At 50.4% G+C, this 20,996-nt stretch overlaps 1 protein-coding gene across 10 annotated transcripts in view; it reads right to left on the reverse strand.

Annotated features, from left to right (window-relative positions):
- The window catches only part of GRK5 (G protein-coupled receptor kinase 5), a 216,862-nt gene that overhangs the window by 55,855 nt on the left and 140,011 nt on the right, over window positions 1-20,996 (reverse strand). For 3 of the 10 annotated variants that reach the window (XM_036828911.1, XM_036828909.1, XM_036828919.1), the window contains exons 3-4: window positions 7,878-7,937; window positions 6,560-6,672 (exon numbers count right to left, since the gene is read on the reverse strand). The exons of 2 other annotated variants lie outside the window; for them this stretch is intronic. In XM_036828911.1, the coding sequence (XP_036684806.1) occupies window positions 6,560-6,672; window positions 7,878-7,937 (173 nt within the window). Of the gene's footprint in view, window positions 1-6,559; window positions 6,673-7,877; window positions 7,938-9,081; window positions 9,161-9,530; window positions 9,590-20,996 lie in introns of all 10 variants that reach the window. 5 more of the 10 variants (XM_036828912.1, XM_036828910.1, XM_036828914.1 and 2 more) reach the window with 4 other exon arrangements.

The raw sequence follows: 20,996 nt of genomic DNA on the forward strand, positions 1-20,996 counted from the left end.
TTGACCCATAGAAACTATGAGATGATAAATGTTTATTGTTGCTTCAAGCTGTTCAGTTTTAGGTAATTTCTTACCCAGCAATAGATAATGAATACTTGACAGGTGTCTGAACTTATAGCTAGTATCTCTTAGTTCATTAAAAAAATGCTCTTTCTTTCTTTTTTCAATCTTGCGTTTAATCAGAAAGCAAGCTCCGTGAGGGCAGGAACTTACTTCTCCTGCTCACTCTATAGTTTCCAACTGCTAGAACAGAGTGTGACACATTGGAGACATCTCATAAATGTGTGTTGAGTAAATCTGGTTGAGTATCTGCCAAACCCCCCCTAATCCCAAAGAGAAGAGACCTGAAAACTTTAAGTTGCACCCATGCTTGGGGACGGGAGGGTTTCAGATGAGCTGAGATGCCGTCAAGGCTCCCAGAAAACAATTTAGAGAAGAAGTACATCAGTCTTTACGAGGTCCATGGCCAGACGCTATTGGCCTGTGGAGGTTGACATGAGCCTGGAAGCCCTTCCAATCCCCTGACCAGCTAGGCAAATCTTCTTGGCCCTCCAGAAGCCAAATCTACTCAAGGCCTTGACTTGGGTCACTGACTCCATTTCCCTGGAGGGGAGGGCAATGGGGGAGTCCTTCTCAGGCTCCCAGAAGCTGCTCGACAACCAAGACTAAGGGCCGAATTGCCCCCGCAGTCTGATGAATGATGCACAAACAGTTCTGCTGCCCCCAAATCACCCAGGCCCCATTTTAAAACAGCCAATGTCTTCTGCTTGACTCGAGAATCTCAGTCTTTAGGACTACGCAGGGGAGCAGCCTTTCCTGGGGGCTACGTCAGAGCCGACGAAGATGGGTTAGTTTTAAAAAAACTCCACTTGGTAGAAATTCAACACAGAGGTGGGAACGGCGTGTATGGCTCTGACTGAGCCAGGGGCGCTGGAGCGGCGTGCAACACCAAGGATGCCGCCACCTCCTCCCTCCTCGGAGTTCCAGTCAGGATGGAAGAAAAAAGGTATTTCAGACGAGCATTGCGCCAGCCCTGGAAAACTCAGTAAAGTCTTCATGCGTAAAAGCGGTGTTCCAAAGGCTGTTCATTTGACACGTCAGGATGGGCGATGAAAGGCCTTGCTAATTCCCAGAGATGCAGACAAAAACGCCAGGGGATGGGGTGAGCCTCTCGTGAGGGGCGGCGGCGTTAAGGCATACGTAAGGAGCATTTGACGCGTCAACACAGGGAGCCAGACTCACATTTCCTTTCCAAAAGAGAGATCTTGGTACAGGCCCAGCAAAAGAGAACGTCTGCAAGACCAGAATGAAAATAGGCATCCACTGGATTTTTTTTCCTTCTTCTTCTCAAACTGACTATAAACGTCTAATAAGACACGTGGCTGGAAAATTCCACTGGCTCCTGGGTTTAGCCTTGCCCTGCTCTGCCTCATCAACTCTCCAGACAGGTCCCAAAGCTGCCGATGCCTCATCTTTTCCAAATGGGGAGGAGCCTTTGTCCGGGGCTCAGACTTTGGTCCTCAGCTCCTGCATCCACGTTCATCTCCTTGGTGAGCTCATCCAGCCCATGGCTCTAAGTAAAAGCTCTATGTTGACAACTCCCAATTTGCTATTTCCAGCCCAGACCATTCTCACGAACTCCGGATTCTGACACCCACCTCCACATGGACATCTCCACTGGGCCGTCTGGTAGACATCGGAAGCTGAGTGTGCCCCAGATGAAGATCCTGACCTCCCCCCAAACAAACCTCCCACAGCCTTACCCTCATTCCATCCTTCCACTGGTTCAGGTCAACACTTTGAAGTCACCGCCAACTCTTCTCTCTCACCCCCAGGGCATCAGAGAATACTGTGAGCTCTGGTTCAAAACATGTCCCCAATCCTACCACTTGTCACCACGGCCGGCTGCTTCCACCGTGGCTTGAGCAACTACCCGCTCTCACCCATCAGAGCTCCCCACTCTGACCCTTGCCCCCCATAGCCTTTTCCCAACACAGGAGCCAGACGGATCCTTTAGACGGATCCTTTAAAAACCTAAATCAGACCATGGCATTGCTCTGCTCAAAACCCTCCAGTGGCTCCCCTGCTTCACTCAAAGTCAGAGTTCTTTAATGGCACAAGGTCTTGGATGATTGTCACCTCTCCTAGATCCCTCTGCCCTAGCTCCCTCCACTCCAGCCATGGACACCAGCTCCCAGTGAGTCCTGAGCATTGATCACCTGTCAGGTTCAGTGTTGTGAGGATTCAGAGATGATGAGCGATGTCTGTGCCACCCAGAGACTTCCAGTTAGTGGAGGAGAAAGGCACACAAATAGAGCCCTACTGGCTACATTCATCAGGCGTCTGTGACATGCCGGACACTGCCCTGAGTGGCGTGAACTCATTCAGTCTCTCCTCAACACGTCCACCGCCATCAGGTACAACTACGGCCCCGCTTACAGATGAGACATGGGGCACACAGGGGTCAAGCACCTGCCCACGGTCTCCCTGGCAGCTGAGGTGGCGCCAGCATTGCCTCAAGGTCTGTCTCAGGGGCCTGCAACCCCCGACGCACCATTCTGCCAGCACCGTGCAGTAATGAGGCTCAGGTGTGTGTCGAGGCCTGGAGCAGAGGGCACATGGGGAGAGAGGGCGGATGGGGAAGGCTCCTGAGAGCAGAGTGCAGGGGGATGAGCTGGCATTCACCAGGCAGAGGGGGCCTGGGAGGCATCTCGAGTAGTGAGAGGGAGGGAGTCAGGGCTGAGAGGCTTTAACCAGCCTGGCCAGTCAAAGCCACGAGAAGCAGATGGGGGCCAGAATGCAGGGCTCAAGAAAGACCCCGTGAAGGCCAAGGATGAAAGGGTGGGCAGGGGCCTGCTGGTGGAAGGTCTAGTAGGTCAGCCTCAGAACTTGGACTTTGTTCTGGATGTCAGTGTTTCCCAACCCTGGACATACACACAGTACAGTCCTGGGAGATGTGAAAACTGCCAATGTCTGCTACAAACAGTGGCCAATCCAGTGGGAGGTAATGAGCACCCCTAGTGCCAAACTGTAGTCTCTAAGTACCACTGCCCAGTAGAAGGAACCAGGGCTCCTTGGAGAAATGACGAACTCTAGGTGGAGGGCAGGAAACATACAAGATGAGCCCGGAACACTGCATCACACCAGACAGCAAGGAGGCTGCCAGTGACCACTGGGGTCCTCTCAAGGGCCCAGAAGCCAACCTGAAGGGCTCCCACAGACCAACAATGAAACCGTGGAGCACCAATGCATCAAAATGCCCCATGTTTGCGCTTCCCTGGTGGCACAGTGGTTGAGAATCTGCCTGCTAATGCAGGGGACGCGGGTTCGAGCCCTGGCCTGGGAAGATCCCACATGCCACAGAGCAACTGGGCCCATGAGCCACAACTACTGAGCCTGCGCATCTGGAGCCTGTGCTCCGCAACAAGGGAGGCCACGATAGTGAGAGGCCCGCGCACCGCGATGAAGAGTGGCCCCCACTTGCCGCAACTAGAAAAAGCCCTCACAAAGAAACGAAGATCCAATACAGCCAAAAATAAATAAATAAATATAAAATTAAAAAAAAAATGCCCCATGTTTATCATTGGAGGATGCTAGTGAACCAATTTGGTACTTTGAAAACATAAACATGGGGAAAGAATCAAGCAGTTCCTATATGAACTTTACCATTGGGTAACCAAACAGTAATTGGAAGGAAGTGTTTCCCAGTTAGCAAGTGAAGAAGGAATGACAGAATGTCGCCATGTCACAACCCCTAATTAATCAATAGATTTGGGTATTGAATATCAGTGGCTGCTGCCATCTCAAACAGACACCAAATGTTATAAGTCCCCTAGCAGGGACTTCCCTGGTGGCGCAGTGGTTAAGAATCCATCTTCCAGTGCAGGGGACACGGGTTGGATCCCTGGTCTGGGAACTAAGATCCCACATGCGGCGAGGCAACTAAGCCCGCGTGCCGCAACTAGAGAGAAGCCAGCGCACCGCAACGAGGAGCCCACACGCCACAATGAAGGATCCCGTGTGCCGCAGCTAAGACCCGACACAGCCAAAAATAAAATAAATAAATATTAAAAAAAAAAAGTCCCCTAGCAGAAGAGCCTGAAACCATTTATGAAGTCAGTCCCCTACCACCGCCAGATTGAAACTGAATCTGACCAAGTTTCTAGATTCAATGAGCAATTTACAAGAAATACAGAGGAACTTATTAAATGACACATGGGAGTGAGAACACAACATTCAGACTACGGGACGCTCTTGGAGATGGTTATAAACCGTTAAGACATGCATTTACAAAAAGCATGAGAAAATCAGAAATTTGAACACTGATGATATTTGATTATTAACATTGATTATGTGATGATAGCAAAGAATTATTTTTTTTAGCTGTGATAATGGTATTGTGGTTTTCTGGTTGAAGAGCCCTCATCATTTAGATATACATGCTGACATGTTCACAGATAAAATGACATAAGTGAGATCAGCTGTGAAATGCGCCGGAGGGGAGGATGTGGGTGAAACAAGGTTGGCCTTGAATCCATAATGGTTGAAGCAGGGTGAAGGGTGCATGGGGGCTCATTATGCTATTCTGTAGACTTTTACTTTTTATAGTTTGAAATTTTCCATAATAAAAAGTTATGAAAATACCAGGCCCCATCCCCAGAGATTGAAATTAATGAGTCTGGGCTTCAGCTCAGGCATTGGTATTTTTTTTAAGGCTCCCCAGGTGTTTCTACTGCTCGGCTGAGGTTGAGAACTGTGGTAATCACTTGTACGCGTCATGCGAGAGCCTGCATGGAGACCAGGAGAGAGGTTGTAGAGGGAAGGGAACTGGGCTAGGAGAAGTCAAGGGGCCAGGCACATGGTCCTTGATGGGGCTGGGTGCGGATTGACGAGAGGGAGGGGTCAAGAACAATGCAAATATTTCGGGGGTGGGTGATGGAGGAGTGCTGGTCACTGGAATAGGGAACATGTCAGGGCTGGTAGCCGTGGGGAGCTAGGGGAGGGTGCTGAGTTTGTTAAGGATGTGTTGACTTCAAGGGGCCCATGTGACTTCCGGTGGAGAAGTTCAGGGGACAGTTTGGCCAGTGGGTCTAGAGATCCACCTTGAGACCCTGAAGCAGACACAGAAAGTTGGGCCCCATAGGGCTGTCCCCCACACCAAGCCAGAGGTCAGGATGGCTGCAGCCAATGATGGCATTAGGGACTCTAGGAAACAACAGCACCTTGGCCCCCTGCCTTGGAAAGGGGGGCCCAAATGACCCCATTCCTTTCATGACTGACCATGATTCACCTTTCACCTCCCCACTCCTTGCCCACCTTCCTTGGATAGACACCCAAAGGGCAGCAGGCCAGGCTGAGGTGCCCTGTCCTCCCAAGCAAGTGTTGAGGGACTCCTGTGTGTTCCTACATCCTGTCCTAAAAGCCCACACAGATCAATCAGCATTTGTTTTTTGTTTTTTGTTTTTAAATTGAAGTATAGGTGATTTATGTTTCAGGTATATAGCAAAGTGATTCGGTTATATATACGCACACATATATATTCTTTTTCAGATTCTTTTCCACTATAGGTTATTACAAGATATTAAATATAGTTCCCTGTGCTATACAGTAGGTCCTTGTTGTTTATCTGTTTTATATATAGTACTGTGTATCTGTTAATCCCAAATTCCCAATTTATCCCTTCCCCTCCCTTTACCCTTCCGTAACCTTAAATTTGTTTTCTATGTCTGCGAGTCTATTTTTGTTTTGTAAATAAGTTCATTTGTATTATGTTTTTACATCCCACATATAAGTGATATCATATGATATTTATCTTTCTCTGACCTACTTCACTTAGTATGATCATCTCTAGGTCCATCCATGTTGCTGCAAATGGCATTATTTCATCCTTTTTTATGGGTGAGTAATATAGCATTTGTTAAACCAATGAATGACCAGCACATCTGAAGGAAGTCCCCATGGCGTCAGTCACAGCTGTGTATGCCAGCAGCCAGCGCAGCCAGCAGCTGTCAGATTGCCTTGAAATGGCCAACACATGTTCCTCCCACAAACGTTTACTGAATGCCTATATGGGCTGGGCACAATGCCAGGCAGAGATGAACTGGAAGCCCAGGGCCCTGGCCTCAGGGAGCTTGCATTCTAGTGGGGAAGCAGACAGTAAACAAGCACACAAAGAAACACAAGCTTTAGAATTTTAGAAAACGGGTTCTCAGCTGGAAGAAGGGGCCTGGGAATCCAACACCTTGGGGTGTTGGGAAAACCACCCAACTTCCTAGGTACTACTGCACAATAACCCAGGCTCCCAGAATCAGAGAACTGACAGAACCTCGTGTTAAAGCAGCAGCAACCGAGGCCCAGAGTGGGAGGTGGCCCCCCACGGTCATGCAGCAGGTGATGACCTGGAGACAAGTCTGCATTCTCAAAGTCTGCACTGGCAGTTTCTTAAGCAACAAGTTTATTCTTTATCCACGTAAGCCATGTGGTCTAGCTTTTCCTCTGGACAAAAACGATCGCTGATCACAAAGGACCAAAGGGCTCTCCCCCCAGTGAAGGGACTTACCACTGAGTCCAGGAACTGAATGTAAGACTCCAGCCCAGGTCTGGTTTCGCAGAACTGCCGGAAAAGCAGCCTCCCAATTGGCTGCTTGTCACATAAACTGCAGTAATCTCTGTCTAGAGATAAGAAAAGAAGAATATGGTGAGACTCAGAAAGGGCCAGACAGAGCCATCAACCCACACCTGGGTTCTTGCCTCAGATAGATGGAGCAAGGTGATTGGCAGACTCTCGGGACCCTTTATCCACCTCCAGGCTCAGCGGACTCAGAAGAGTCAAGGTCAGTGTAGAAAGAGGGGCCAGTTATGACCTTGCCTCTACTCCCCAGCCCACTCCCTTTCCAATGTCCTGATTTCTGTACGGAGATGTTAGCAGTTCTGGGGACTATCTATCACTCTGCCCCTGACTGCCTGATCAGCATGTCACATTCCTCGGTTACACTGACTGGATACGTGCGGTGGGCATGTAACCCAAGCCAGGAAAATCAGCGTGAACCACAGACGTTGCCTGGGCACACTAAGCCAAGGTACTCCCTCTTCCTCTGGTGCTGGGGTGCATGGGTGTGAGGCCAGGGTCTGCTGCAGTGTTCTTGATACTGCAAAACAAGCTGCTGTGAGGATAAGGTTGACATACAGAGGAAGTCAGAGCTGGGAAAATTACGAGTAGGTGCTCTGGTGAAGTTATGAACCTCCGGAGCACACTAGGCCTGCAGCCCAAACCACATCTGAAAAGCTTATTTATGAGCATTATTTAGGGCAATTTGAAAAAACTTTAAAATGACTTGTAATTCAAATATTCTAATGAATACAGTAAACAAAATTTCATATTTGCCCAACTGGAGCAAAGCCCAGTCTTAGAATGCTTCAAACTATGAAAACCCTGTATTTTCCAGCTGAGGAGCTAGAGGCACAGAGACAGGATGTGACCAGACCTCAGCCACTCAGTAGCCAAGAGAGTCCTGAAGAGGAAATACAGTGCAAGACTCAAAGCACAGAGGCCTAGAGACCAGGGTTCTAGCCAATGACTTGCTGTGTGACTTCAAGCAACACACTTGCCCTCTCTGGGCCTTAGTCTTCCTCTCGAAAATGAAGATGCATGTTGGAGGTAAGATGGGAGGGTCCCTTCTGGTTCTTCCTGCAATGACTCTGCAAGAGGCTTTCTCTGGGCAGAAAGATGCTCAAAGGTCTGGCTGAGACCTGTTGCCTCAGACCCTCCAGAGCACTGAAAATTAGCCCTTTGATTTTGTGGCTGCACCAGGAAAACTCAGGTGACTTCGTGGGGAAACCAGGAAGAGGGTGAGGTAGACCTCAGTTAGAAGAGCTACCTGGGAGGATGGAATGACTGTGTCCTTGCCAACTGTAGAGGAGGAGCCAGGAACCGCCCCCTGGAGATATGGAAAACAACAAGGAGACAGGAACAGAACCATCACGCCCACTCATTTTCATACCCAAAGAGTTTATCCACAGGAGGTACAGCCATTACTTGTAGGGAGGGTGGTGGCGGTGAGCAAGGGCTCTGCAGCTAAACCCAGGTTCAGATCCCAGCCTCACTACTCACTGCCTGTGTGCCCCAGGGCAACTGACCTGACACTTTATCCCTCAGTTTCCTCATCTGTAAACTGGGAACAGTCATTGTACTATCTCTTAGGAGCAGTGAGAGCCTGGCACAAAGGAATCGCTTAACAAACACCATCTGTTATCATTGTGGAAGTGGGGGTTTTGGTCTGTTCCATCTCCCTTCCTTTGGGGAAACCTCCTCTCTGTTAGTCTGTAAAATACCATCATAGGGTCCTAAGGGAGCAACTCCTCCCAAGCCTCAGGGATGGGCACGTGACTCAGTCCTGGCCAATCAGAGCCCTCTGTTTCATGGCCACAATGATCGGTTCAGGGCATGTGACCCAGGGGGCCTTGGAGTCCTTCCAGGGTTTTTGGTAGAACTTCCAGAAAAGACACTTGTTCCTCTCTGGGATGACAAGGCCTTAGGACTGGTCAGCCAAGAGTTGCCACAACTGTCTTTCCCACCAGCGAGAGCCCATGGAGAATGAAGCCAGCGCAAGGGAAGGACAGCTGAGTGAGGAAGAGAAGCCTGGAGCTGTGAATATCACAGGAGCCCCGAAAGGCAGCTTACTGAGGCCCGCCCAGCGCCTGCACCTTTAGCCATCTGTCTTTGCTTAAGCCAGTAGGTGTTGGGTTTTTGTCTCTTGCAACTGAAAGAACAACTGACTGGGGCTGGAGAGTTTTATAGCCCATTTCTCCTTTCACAGGTAAACTGCTTGAGGGCAAGAATGGTTTTTGTAGGAATCCACCAGTTCTAAGTACACCTTGTATCAGAAGGCACTCACAAATTTCTCATTCTCTCTTGAGAGGATACTTTGGTCAAGTGGATGAGCCACCTTGCAAGTCTCCCCTTGGCCCCCTCCTCAACTGGTTTGGGGGCTGAAACTAGCCTTGAACTATTGCCTTAACTCAGCTTACCTTTCCATGCACAGATGGTTCAGGAATAGCCACTCCAACAAACATTTAACTCACCTCATCGTGTGCCAGGATTGGTGGGGGTCGGGAGTGTGGGGGAATGGGACATGGTCCCAGCCCTCAGCGATCTTGGATTCTGTTGGAAAGGGGGTGTGTGGGGGGGGTGAGCAGACAAGATCCCAAGTGACAGTAATAAAATGTCAAGTTATCATCAGCCACAGGAGGGAGTCTGGGTTGGAGGGAGCCAGGAGCCCGCACCTGTTAGCACGATGCCCTACAGACACAGCCTGCGTTCTCACCACCTCCCACTCAGCCTGATCCCCCAAGGAGAGGAAAACAAACTTCCCCGTCAGCTGAGCTTCCCCAGCACAAACGCAGAACAAAGGAAATTACCTTGTGTGAAACTCCCGTTTTATTCAATTATGGCAGAGAGCGCCACATTGCTTATGTGATTTGAGCAAGGGGCCCTCCCTCATTTCCAAAAGCAATTATGAGATTTCATGTACCATATTGTGATTCCTCAAGGGTTCATCTGACAGGATTTTTTCTCTCCATATGGCGTGTGCTGTCAGTATGGAAACAAAGCCGTTATAAACTCACAGCACAGTAAACACCATGTGATTCCAACACAAGCTGTCAGCACCTCCGTTCCGTGCCTCTCCCAGCTGTACAGAGGATCCCAGGCAAGAAAGCCATGCCTTGGAAGCCCAGGAAGAAAGAAGAGGATCAGTAATCATCTATTTGGATGTTTTCTCAGCTTTAAATAGAGATAAATGGGCTTATCCTCTGAGGAAGCACCACCACCACTAAAATCAAAGTACGAAGTCTGCAATTCCTTTAGAAATGGAGAACGAGGCCACAGAAGGAAGAATGTGCATTTGGGATTTGATCAAGGTGACCGGAAGAGGCGCAGATCAAAGTTCTTAATGCGTCAAGGGCAAGTCCGAGGGGCAGGTCACTTCGAGAAAGTCAGAGGACACTGAAGTTGAAAGCACAAGTTGCTCTGTAATGCATCTTCAGAGCGGGTCCTTTCTAGTCGGTTTCTACGGAAGCCAGCCATGCTGTAGAAATACAGCTTGGAAGGGCCCCGCCCACAGCCCTTCTCCCAAGGGTGTCCTGTTTGGGTTAGTGGGGAGGAGTACCCAGCACAGAGGGGCAGGGTCCTCCCTGTCTCTGAATCTCTCTCTCAGGCTGGGAGGCCCCTGGGATGCTGTGTATACAGGCACACATGCACGGTCTACACACAAACATACACACCAGCTCTTCTGAATGTGAAAATCCTGCTTTTGGCCACGTCCTTCTTTGATCTTTCCTTCCAAGCCAGAAAGAGTCTGTCGTTACGTAAGATATGAGGGGCATCAGGCTCCCTGCCCCCAAAGTATTCACCAATCATCTAATCATTCTAGCCTTATTCTTTTGGTTCCTTCATTCATTCAACAAACTCTCTTCCAAGGTCTCTTGCTTTTTGATACTAGAAGGTTCCTTCAATTTTCAGACTCTCTTATTGAATTGAACACTTTGGGGGGGGGGGTGGATGAGTGGGTGGGAGGAGACACACCTCATACCCATTGGCAGGTTAACGATCCAGAAACAGGCTTGGAGTTAACAGCTGGCGGTCAGCTGAGACCAAGAATAGGGGTGTGGTCTTTGTGATGTGACATTTGACCTCGGTTGCAGGAACATTGGTCTGAAGCAAAACTGAAGCATGTCCAGAGGAAGGTGATGGAAAAGGGGGTCCAGAAAGCCCATTATAAACTCTGAACTTATGGTGCCCTGGATCAAGGGGCAGACTGCCCCAGGGAAGGCTAGGGCCCACCAGCACCCAGGAGGATGGGGGGGCAGATGTGCTGGAAAGGCAGCTGGGCTCAGACAGGAAAGGGCTGGACTCCAAGGCCAAGGAGACTGGAATGGATTCACTGTCCCACTGAGGCATCAATGATTTTAGAGCACAAATGATTCAAGTGCAGTGCATGGGAAGGTGGACAAAAATGGGGTGGGAGCCACGAGCCTGAGACATTTACGGAGGAGGTCGCTGGCTTGGGAGCCATTCCCACCTGTGGTTCAAGCCCTGGCCTTTGGGCAGGCAGGGCGCAGCCCCTGTGGTTGGGATCCTGCTTTGGTGAGAAGCCAAACTGAATTGGCTTTAAGGAAACCACATGTCGTTTGCTTCTTCGAGGGCTTGACGCCTCCCAAGCACGCCCACGGCTGGCCCAGGAAGACAGGACTGCCACTCCTTCCCAGGGCACACCGAACTCCTGCCATGCCTCAGACAGAACCAACGTTCCCTTAGCAAGCTCACAGACACTGGCTGAGCCCCTTCTGGGCACTTCATTCCAGGCCCTGTCGCAGCGGGGTGTGGGGAGCACCCCTTAAAGGAGACAGGCTCCGCAGGCTTTGTCTTTGTCCCAGCAGTTTGCTTACCAGCCCAGGCAGGAGGGAGGCACACTCACAGACAGGGCAGGGCAGCCGCAAACAAAGCTGCACACGCAGGGCTGCCGGAAGTGCCCCGGCTGCAGGGGCACACACACGGCTCTCCTGGTTTGGATGGGTTTCAGGGGAGGGGCCCAGGGGAGGGCTCGCTGGAGCATGGGAATGGGAGTGATGGGCTCGCCAAAGTCAATACGAATTGTCAGCAGGGGAGAGGCTGAGTGCTGGGGAAGGAGGAGAAGGTCATAGCTAGAGAAATAGGGCCGGAGGGTGGGGGGAGGGGCAGGGAGAAGCCACAAGGCAGGGACAAGCCTGGGACAACTGTGTTAGGGCAAGAATTCAGGGCTAGATCTGTGACCACTGCAGGGAGGCTTCAAGAACGGCTTCAAGTGTATGGAGGTTCCTCAAAAAATTAATATGATCCAGCAATTCCACTGCTGGGTATTTATCCAAAAGAATTAAGATCAGTATTTCAAAGAGGTATTTGTACTCCCATGTTCACTGCGACACTATTCATAACAGCCAAGATGTGGAAACAAACGTAAATGTCCATCGACCAATGAATGGATTTTTAAAATGTGGTATATACATACAGTGGAATATTATTCAGTCTTAAGAAGGAAGGAAATCATGTCACGTGACAACATGGGTTAGTCTTGATGACACTATGCTAATTGAAATAAGCCTGTCACAGAAGGGCAAATTCTGCATGATGCCACCTTTATGAGGTATCTAAAAGAGTCAAACTTGGACTTCCCTGGTGGCCTAGTGGTCAGGATTCTGGGCTTTCACTGTGGTGGCATGGGTTTAAACCCTGGTCGGGGAATATCCCGCAAGCCGCGTGTTGTGGCCAAAAAAAAAAAAAAAAGAAAAAAATTTTTAAATAAAATAGTCAAACTCATAGAAACAGTAAAACAGGGGTTGCCAGGGATTGGGGGAGGGGGAAATGGGGAGCTACTGTCCAATGGATATAGAGTTTCAGTTATGCAAGATGATTAAGTTCTAGACATCTGCTGTACAACGCTGTGTCTGTAGTTAACAACACTGTATTGTGCACTTAAAAATTTATTAAGAGGGTAGATCGCATGTTAAATGTTCTTACCACAGTAATTTTTAAAAAAGAGAATGGCTTATAAAACACGATGAAATATTGCCACTTGCAGCAACGTGGATGGACCGAGAGAATATTATACGTAGTGAAGTAAGTCAGACAGAAAGACAAATACTGTATGATATCACTTGTATGTGGACTCTAAAAAATAATACAAATGAATCTATATACAAAACAGAAACAGATTCACAGACATAGTGTAACAGGGAAGAGCTAAATCGGACTCCATGTCTGATCTGTTTCTTTGACTTTAACCTTTGCTTTCCCTTGCTTTTGTTATTATAATCATACATAATGGCCTGCCTCAGGGAACCCTGCCCCTCTGCCTGAAATGTTAAACCAAAGTGCCTCTGTTCAGCTCACAGGGAGACAATCTGACCCCGCCCACCTGTGGATGGCTGCAAGAAAGAAGAAATTAACACATCCCCTCCCCCTCCCCCCACGCCCCCCCCCCCCAGGCTGGCCATTCCAGGGGATATTTGCAAAACTTATGGCCTTTTTACTTTCCCACCCCGTCTCCTCCCCCTCTCTGTGCTACAAAAGAAACTGGCATGCAAACCCTGAGAAGATGGTTTATCGGAGACCCTAGTCTGCCATCTTCTTGGTCTGTCGGCTTTCTGAATAAAGTCGTATTCCTTGTCTCAACACCTCATCTCTGATTCACTGGCCTGTCCTGCGGTGAGCAGAGCAAGCTTGGACTCGTTAACAATAGGAAACAAATTTATGGTTACCAAAGGGGAGAGGGAGAGAGGGAGGGACAAATTAGGAGTATGGGATTAACAGATACAAACTACTACTCATAAAATAGATCAGCAACAAGGATGTACTGTAGAGCACAGGGAATTATATTCAATAGCTTGTAATAACCTATAATGGAATATAATCTGAAAAAATATATGTAACTGAATCACTTTGCTGTATACCTGAAACTAACGTAATATTGTAAATCAGTTATACTTCAATTTAAAAAAAAAGAGAGAGAGAGAGAACGGCTTAAAGAAAATGGTCAGAAGTGATAGCTTGCTTGGGGATAGGAGGTGAGGCACAAGGGGACACGAATCAGCAGTGTTATCTGAGGGGTTGGCAAGTAAATTTACTTGGTAATGAAGGTAACTGCCTGAGAATACATGTGCAAAGCATGCCAACATATGCATTTTTGCAACAAACATGGCCTGAAGTTTTCAGGCACAGCCAAGCCTACCTTAAAGGTCGGGCATGACACTTAACAAGTTGTCAACCAACAGAGGGCACAAGACAAGGGGCCACCTTGTGATGTTTGGGTGTTTGCCAAGAGCTTCCTCTTGTCTCCTAGCCTGTTCTTGTAATAAGCCATTGACAGTACCCACACCTCAGGACCATTGTGAAGGACACCTGCTATACACTAAATGTGTCCCCCCACAAATTCATACGTAGAAACCTAATGCCCATTGTGATGGTATTAGGAGGAGAGGCCTGGGAAGTGATTAGGTGATGAGGGTGGAGCCCTTGTGTATGGGATTAGTGCCCTTTTAGAAGAGGCCCCAGAGAGCTCCCTTGCCCTTTCTGCCATGTGAGGACACAGAGAGAAGATGGTCGTTTATGAAGTGGCACCTGGACTTTCACCCCCAGAACTGTGAGAAATAAATTTCTGTTTTTTTAAAAAAAATAAATTTATTTATTTTTGGCTGCATTGGGTCTTCGTTGCTGTGCATGGGCTTTCTCTAGTTGTGGTGAGTGGGGGCTACTCTTTGTTGTGGTGCGTGGGCTTCTCATTGTGGTGTCTTCTCTTGCTGCGGAGCATGGGCCCTAGGTACATGGGCTTCAGTAGTTGTGGCACACAGGCTCAGTAGTTGTTGCTCGTGGGCTCTAGAGCGCAGGCTCAGTAGTTGTGGTGCATGGGCTTAGTTGCTCCGCGGCATGTGGGATCTTCCCAGACCAAGGCTCGAACCTGTGTCCCCTGCATTGGCAGGCGGACGCTTAACCACTGCGCCACCAGGGAAGCCCCAGTTTCTGTTATTTATAAATCCACCCAGGCTGTGGTATTCTCTTGCAGCAACCCAAATGGACTAACATGTTATCTAGTCTTGGGCACATCCCTTAACCTGAGGCCCAGGTCCTCACGCATCACACGGCCAATCAGAGGATCAGCAACACACGTGAGTGCCCAGGCCAGTGTCAGCACATAGTGGGTCCTCACAAATGGTAGCCATTCGGACATCACCTCTCCTCTATAAGACTCAAGAAGTGGTGGCTTTCACTTCTCTGAAGATTCAGAAAGGAAATGGGATGTAGCCAGTGAAAGGGGGACAACTGTATCAGCACCAAAGAACGCAAAGCAAAGGCCACTCCTCCCGGAGAGAGCCATTGGCTCTGAGCTCCAGGAGGGCAGAGGCCAGGGCTCTGTGGCCCTTCCCCTCCTCGCTCTGAGCCTCCCTCTCAGAGAGAAGACACATGTATCCCCACAGCACATGGCTGGGGTTAAAATCTCACAACCCACAGTCAGTTCCTTCAAGACTCATAACCCCCAGTGGAATTAGAAACAGGAATGATATTGATAGTGAAGATAAATAAATGCTGTCACTGTTTTCATTCTTTTCGAGTGACATGAAATGGGAACATACTTTCTTAATTAAGAGCCTTTGGTATGCGGATGCTTGGAGGGTCACCAGATTTTCCCAACTGAAAGCCAGAACTCAGGCAGTGGGGACAGCACGGCTCCTCTCATGGCTACAAACCCAAGTGAGGGAGGTCGCCACCCCTCCCTCCCTACCCCTCCCTCCCCATCTGGCGGCAATCCCCAGAGGATGGGGAGCGAGAAGTCACGGCTCTGGGGGAGGGGGTGTCGACCACCGACCACGGAGACCTGCTTGGGACCGGTTTTTCATTGTTGCCCCTAGGCACTCCTTGAACTTGGGCCAATGAAAATGCACATTCCATTTCAGAAGTAGGAGCAAGAAAGGCAGCTTCCTGAGGAAATGGAAATGCTAACACGGGAGCCCTTGTTTATTGTACACGGAGGGGGGGGCGGTGGGAGAGCTAATCCAAAAGTGATTCCTGGTTCCTGGAGCCATCTCTCTACCAACTGGAGCTTTCTTTTCTTTTCTTTCATTTTATCTTATTTAACACCTCTTCACCAAAATACCAGGTTTTGTTGTTTTTTCTCGTTGGGGGCAGGGGTGCTTATAGGTCCTGAGGCAACTGAGGAAAACAGATTGGAGGAGACAGGATTAGACTGAGGCCTGGAGCCCCTCCCTTTGCCGTACTCCAGGTCTAAGACAGAGACAGAAAAGGGATTTGAAAACAGCTTTCTCTCAAAAATTCCTGCCAAAGCTGGAAGAAACATCCGGGTGTTTGCTCTGAGGAAAAGGCTCTCTGAAAGGCAAGATAGCATCACGGATAACGGCAATTCTTCACAGCCCGCCTCTGGGAAGGAGCAGGAGAGGAAAAAGGAAACATTTGGTATTTGGTTAGCAACAGCCGAGTGGGTTCCTATTGCTTCAAGAAAGATGTTTTTATGTGAATTAAAATGACATATGGCACATTACACAAACACACCCAAACCGAGCCCCATCTTCCTGTGCTTTTTGTTGCCCTCCTGCTGGTCTCGAGTTTTACTGAATGTCTTGTACTTGTCACGTGTCTCTGTAGGATCAAAACTATTAAGGCTGTGTCTTATAAAGGTTAGTGACACCTGGACAAGTCACATGTAAAAACCACTGAGCTGTAGGGTGTTTGGGCCTGGGCTGCCAGGTGGGGGAAGTGGGGACGGGGGTGGGGAAGGGGGAGGAAAGGAGGGTCTGGTCTGTGGATCTGTGAAAGGAAGAGGGGTGGGTGGAAGTGTACCTGTCGGGGGACCCATGCAGCCGCCCAAATGAGCCCCACCTCTCTGTGAGGGTTCAGGTCTCTGCCCTGAATCCACTGGGTGCAGTCAAAGCCCAGGAGATACCTGGAGCCTAGGAACAGCCTGGGGGCTGAGCTGGAAAGGATGTCAAGCCTCTGCTGTCACCACAGGGCCCTCTGGGCAGTGATGGGGCCCCAGAGTCAGGCAGTGACCTCTCTCTTATCCTCACAGCCAAGAAAAGCGAAGAATTTAGATATTCCCTTGCAGTGAGAATGGGACGAAGAATCCGGTGGGTAAATGGAGGGGTGGGGTGGTAGAGGTGGACCCAGGGAATGGCCAGGGAGGCACGGACACTGTGTGGCAGTGGCTGGGATGCCCGGCATGGTGGAAGAGCTGGGGACAGAACTGGGACCTGGGTTCCAGGCCTGGCTCTTTTACCGGCCATCTCTACGTGAGAGGCCCAGACCACTGGGCTCTCAGCCCTCTCCCGGGCTGAAAGTCCCCACTCTGTGACTGTAAGCATTCCTTCCACACGAGCACAGGAGGAGGGTGAAAGCCACGAGGCATCTGTAGAAAAGGCACCTGGTTCATCAGCAGTGGAGGCTCTTGAAAATGCCAGGCAAAAAGGAGACAGCTGATGTGTGTGACCTGTGGTGGTTTCTATTTCTTAAGATTTTAAATCTTTACAGATGAGGGGAAAACAACTATTCTAAAAAGCTGGCTGTAGGATCACTGAGATTAAGAAGGCCCTGGCAAGCAAAGGAGCTGTGGCCGCCAGACATGTCCCCCTTGGGGTGCAGGGCCTGGGTCACAGGCGGGTGCTCAGAACCCCATTTCACCCTGCTGGGCCTGCGGCAGAGCCTTCCGGGAGCTGGGACCGGGCCCACTGTGGTGCTGGCACCTGGGAAAGCCTGGTGGATGGTGAAAGACCCGGGGCCTCCCTTCACTCGGGCTCTGCTCACAACCATCGGCTTAGAGCCACATCCTTTCTACAAGCTTTTTTCCTCCTTGAAAAGAAATTTCCATGTGGATACAGGCAATTTTAGAAATTGAAACACGCAGGCCACACCCAGGCCAACTGTATCAAATTTCTGGAGATGGCGTCAGTAGTGTTTAAAGCTCCCCAGGAGATTCCAAGGTCTAGTTCATCATTTTATCCCCAGCATCTGGAACAGTGCCTGGCCAAGCAAGAGCGCAGGTGTATATGTAAAACAAATGAAGATAAAACAAAACAAATGAACAAATCAGTGTGAAGTGGAGGCCATAAGCCTCCAAGTTGGGGAGTAGAAATCCCAGGCCCACACCGCCTCGACACCTCCCCCCGCCACCGAGTGGTTAATCTGCCAGAAATGAAGGTCTCCCCGAAGAAACTAGATGATGAAGAGTTGTCCCTAGCAGGGCTTCCACCTAAGGTTAACAAGAGAACCCGTGAGGCTTGCAGGGCTCTGGGTGCCCGGGCCGAGGCGAGGCTGGGCCAGGCCGTCTGCTGCAGCTGTGGTGGGCCTCGCCCCCAGAAGCGAGGCGGGCCTGAACACAGGCCCTGCCTGACCCACTGTCTTCCAGAAAGCTCAGCCAGGGCCATGGGGCTGGGGCCAGGGGGCTGGACTCCGCCTCCAGCTTCTCCTCTGACCCCTGTACGGCTTCAGACCCATCATTCTGCTCTCTGGACCTCGGTTTCCCCTTTTACAAAATGGAGCTGATGAACTAGGGGAGCGTAAATGTCCCCGCCCCCCCAGTTGGGTGCGTCCACAGGCAGGAGCCTGGTGGGGATGGAGATACCAGAGGGCACGGCCTTTCTCTAGCATCAGAGCCCCAAGCAGGGTTCACGACTGCTGAGGTCTTTAAGGCCACCCGGCTACGGCCTCTCCTGCACCTGCGCTGTGGCCAGAGCGGGAGCAGAGCGAGCTGGAGCTTAACAGCAGCGTTTCCCGAGGGAAATCCTCCTTCCGGGGGAGCGCGCTGCTCCGTGGGCTGGGTCCCCGGCTTCCACTGCAGCCCTGCGGTTTGCTGCGGGACCCCGGGGCCGTGGCCCCCGCTCTCTAGGCGTCAGTCTTCCTCGAGTGTTTTTCCAGTTTAAGCCTGGATGACGGCGCCTGACGCACCCTTACTGTGGGCTGCCCTAGCCTGCCCGGGAGGAGAGCAGGGAGGCGTGCAGGCTCTGCAGCTTCGGAGGCTGTGCCCACTGTGCCATCCAGGGCCCCGGGGCCTGGCTTTACCTGGCGCTCTGAGCTAATGAAGCAAAAGCCACAGGAGGGCAGGGCCAGGAAGTGGCTGGGCAAGCAGGGGCCAAGGCAAACAGCAACCTCCACGCAGAGGCAGTCCTGCTTCTTCCTGGGCCAGTGGCCAGGGCCTAGCGAGGCTCACGGCTGTGCTGGCCAAAAGCGGCTTAAGAAGTGAATGCCTGGGAAGGTGGAAGCAACTGATGGTCTCCCCAAAGTCCTGATGTCTCAGGTTCCAAAGATCCCCCCCCACCCCGCCATCCTCTGGATATGATCCCCATTAGTGGCTTAGCCAACCTTAACTTGTGCCCTTCCGGGGACAGTAAGCACTTCACCTACAAGGTGTCCAGTACTCTTTATCAGCACCATGTTAAAAGTCATTCTTATTTTGAGACCAAACCTGTCTTTCTGTAATACCCGCCCCTTAGTCCTTATTCCTGAGACAGAGAGGGCAAATATTTGGTGGCAGTTATTCTGTGCTCCTGGAGGCCTCTCTCAGATACATGTCCAGTTCCGCCAGCTGCCCCGTCACGGCTCCCACAAGACCAGCCGTGTGATACACCTGCACTCTGCTTCCCCAAGGAACAGCGTACGGGGGGCTTGGCCCACTGGTACCCGATCCAAGTCTCTGGTAATGAAATATGACACCATGCCAACTGCTTCCTTCAAGCCACCTTTGCTTAGCTTAGCCCCAGACCCAAGAGGGGCTAGAGTTGGGAAGAGACGAACATATTCCCAGGCGCACAGTTCACCCGGTACCCAGGCTGCAGATGAGAAACAGGGGAGAGGCGTGTTGCTTCAGCAGAAACCAACAGAGAGAGGCAGAGCCTCAATTCAGACTTCACTTAGCTGAGTTACAGCCCAGGGTGGGTCGGGATTTTAGACATGAATTTTCATAGAGTTCAGCTAAGCTAGTTTTCAGAAAGACATGACTTTTGGATCAGACGGTGACCTTCCGACTTCGCCACCTGATGTGTCATAATAATAACTGAACGATAGCAGTTAACAAGAATGGGGCACCTGCTGTATACCAGGCACCACACGACACACTTCATGTGCTTTTCTCTTGCATCTACGAAATAGATGCTATTATCAGCCTATTTTTCAGATGTCAAAAAATGAGGCACTGAGAAGGAATTAGCATAAGGTCCCAGAGCTAGCAAGAGGTGGAGATGAGATCTGAACTCAGCTCTTCCTGAAAAGAGAACAGATCTTCTGCATTTCTTAGCTTCTAGGGAATCCGCAGCAGCAGCAGGCGGGGAACTGGGACCCTGAAAGGTGGATGGCGTCACACCAGTGGCATCATTTGGCAGACTCCGGGGGTCCAAGGGGGAGAGAGGCACCCTGGTAACCTGGACGCACCCATGACCTGTCATTCCATTCCCACGGGCCCAGTACTGCTCTGCATACTGTGTCCAGGGCTCAGCCTCCAGAGACTAAGGCCTGGGAAAACCGTGGCAGCTCAGGGGCTGGCTATCAGCCGGACAGCTACGCTCCGCCAGCCGGGCCAGCAAAGGAGAATGACGTAGAATACCCTCCTCTCCCCTCCTCCTCCGGAACGCCCCCTCCCTGGAGCTCCTTCAGCTCTGCGGCCAGCACCACACCTGTGATCAAGTAACGTTCGTGCTGTGTCATTCCCTCGGCCACTGTCCTCAGAGTTGGCCTTCACGCTCACTCACTCACACACACAAACACACACACACACATCCATCCATCCCCAGCTGAGCTGTAAATTCTCTGCATCCCCAGCAGAGCCTGGGACAGTCTGGAAACTTATGAGATCACCAATAAATATACAATTGATTAAAGCAGGAGCAGCCATGAGAAATATTATTCACTAGAATCCTGTTTACACTTCCTTTGTCAAAACAAATCCCTTGCTCTTTGAAGGTAGAAATCTTAAAGTCCTGGGTGTCCAAAAGTAAATGCTTGGCTTTAAATAGGCTGTTAGAACTGCACTTCACAGCACATTCCTATGCTAGGACTGACATAGAGGCAAGTCCTTAAGCCAACAGGAGGGGAATCCAGACAGCACTGGACCCCCACCTGGAGCAGGCAGGGCCCAGGCTGCCTTGTTCCCTGCACGCCCAGCTCCCCATTCAGAGCCTGGCATAGAGCTGGCACAGTAATATTTGAGTGCACAAGTATGAATGAATGAATGGATTAACGACCTATCTCATCAATTTGCTAGCTGTTGGCTACATTCTAATTTGTCCCTGGGCTGGGTCAAGTGAATGAATGGATCTGCCACATGGGAAAGGGAGCCTCTTCCCAACGCTGGCATCCTCCTTCTTTACAACGAAATCATAGGGCAGAGGAAGGGCGTGCTGGAGGGAGCAGGGACACAGACCCTGAAGAAAACCCGAAGGAAAGCCAGTGTGATGCCCTCATTGCT

Source organism: Balaenoptera musculus, chromosome 16 (genome assembly GCF_009873245.2).
Source record: "Balaenoptera musculus isolate JJ_BM4_2016_0621 chromosome 16, mBalMus1.pri.v3, whole genome shotgun sequence".
NCBI classification, from domain to species: domain Eukaryota; kingdom Metazoa; phylum Chordata; class Mammalia; order Artiodactyla; family Balaenopteridae; genus Balaenoptera; species Balaenoptera musculus.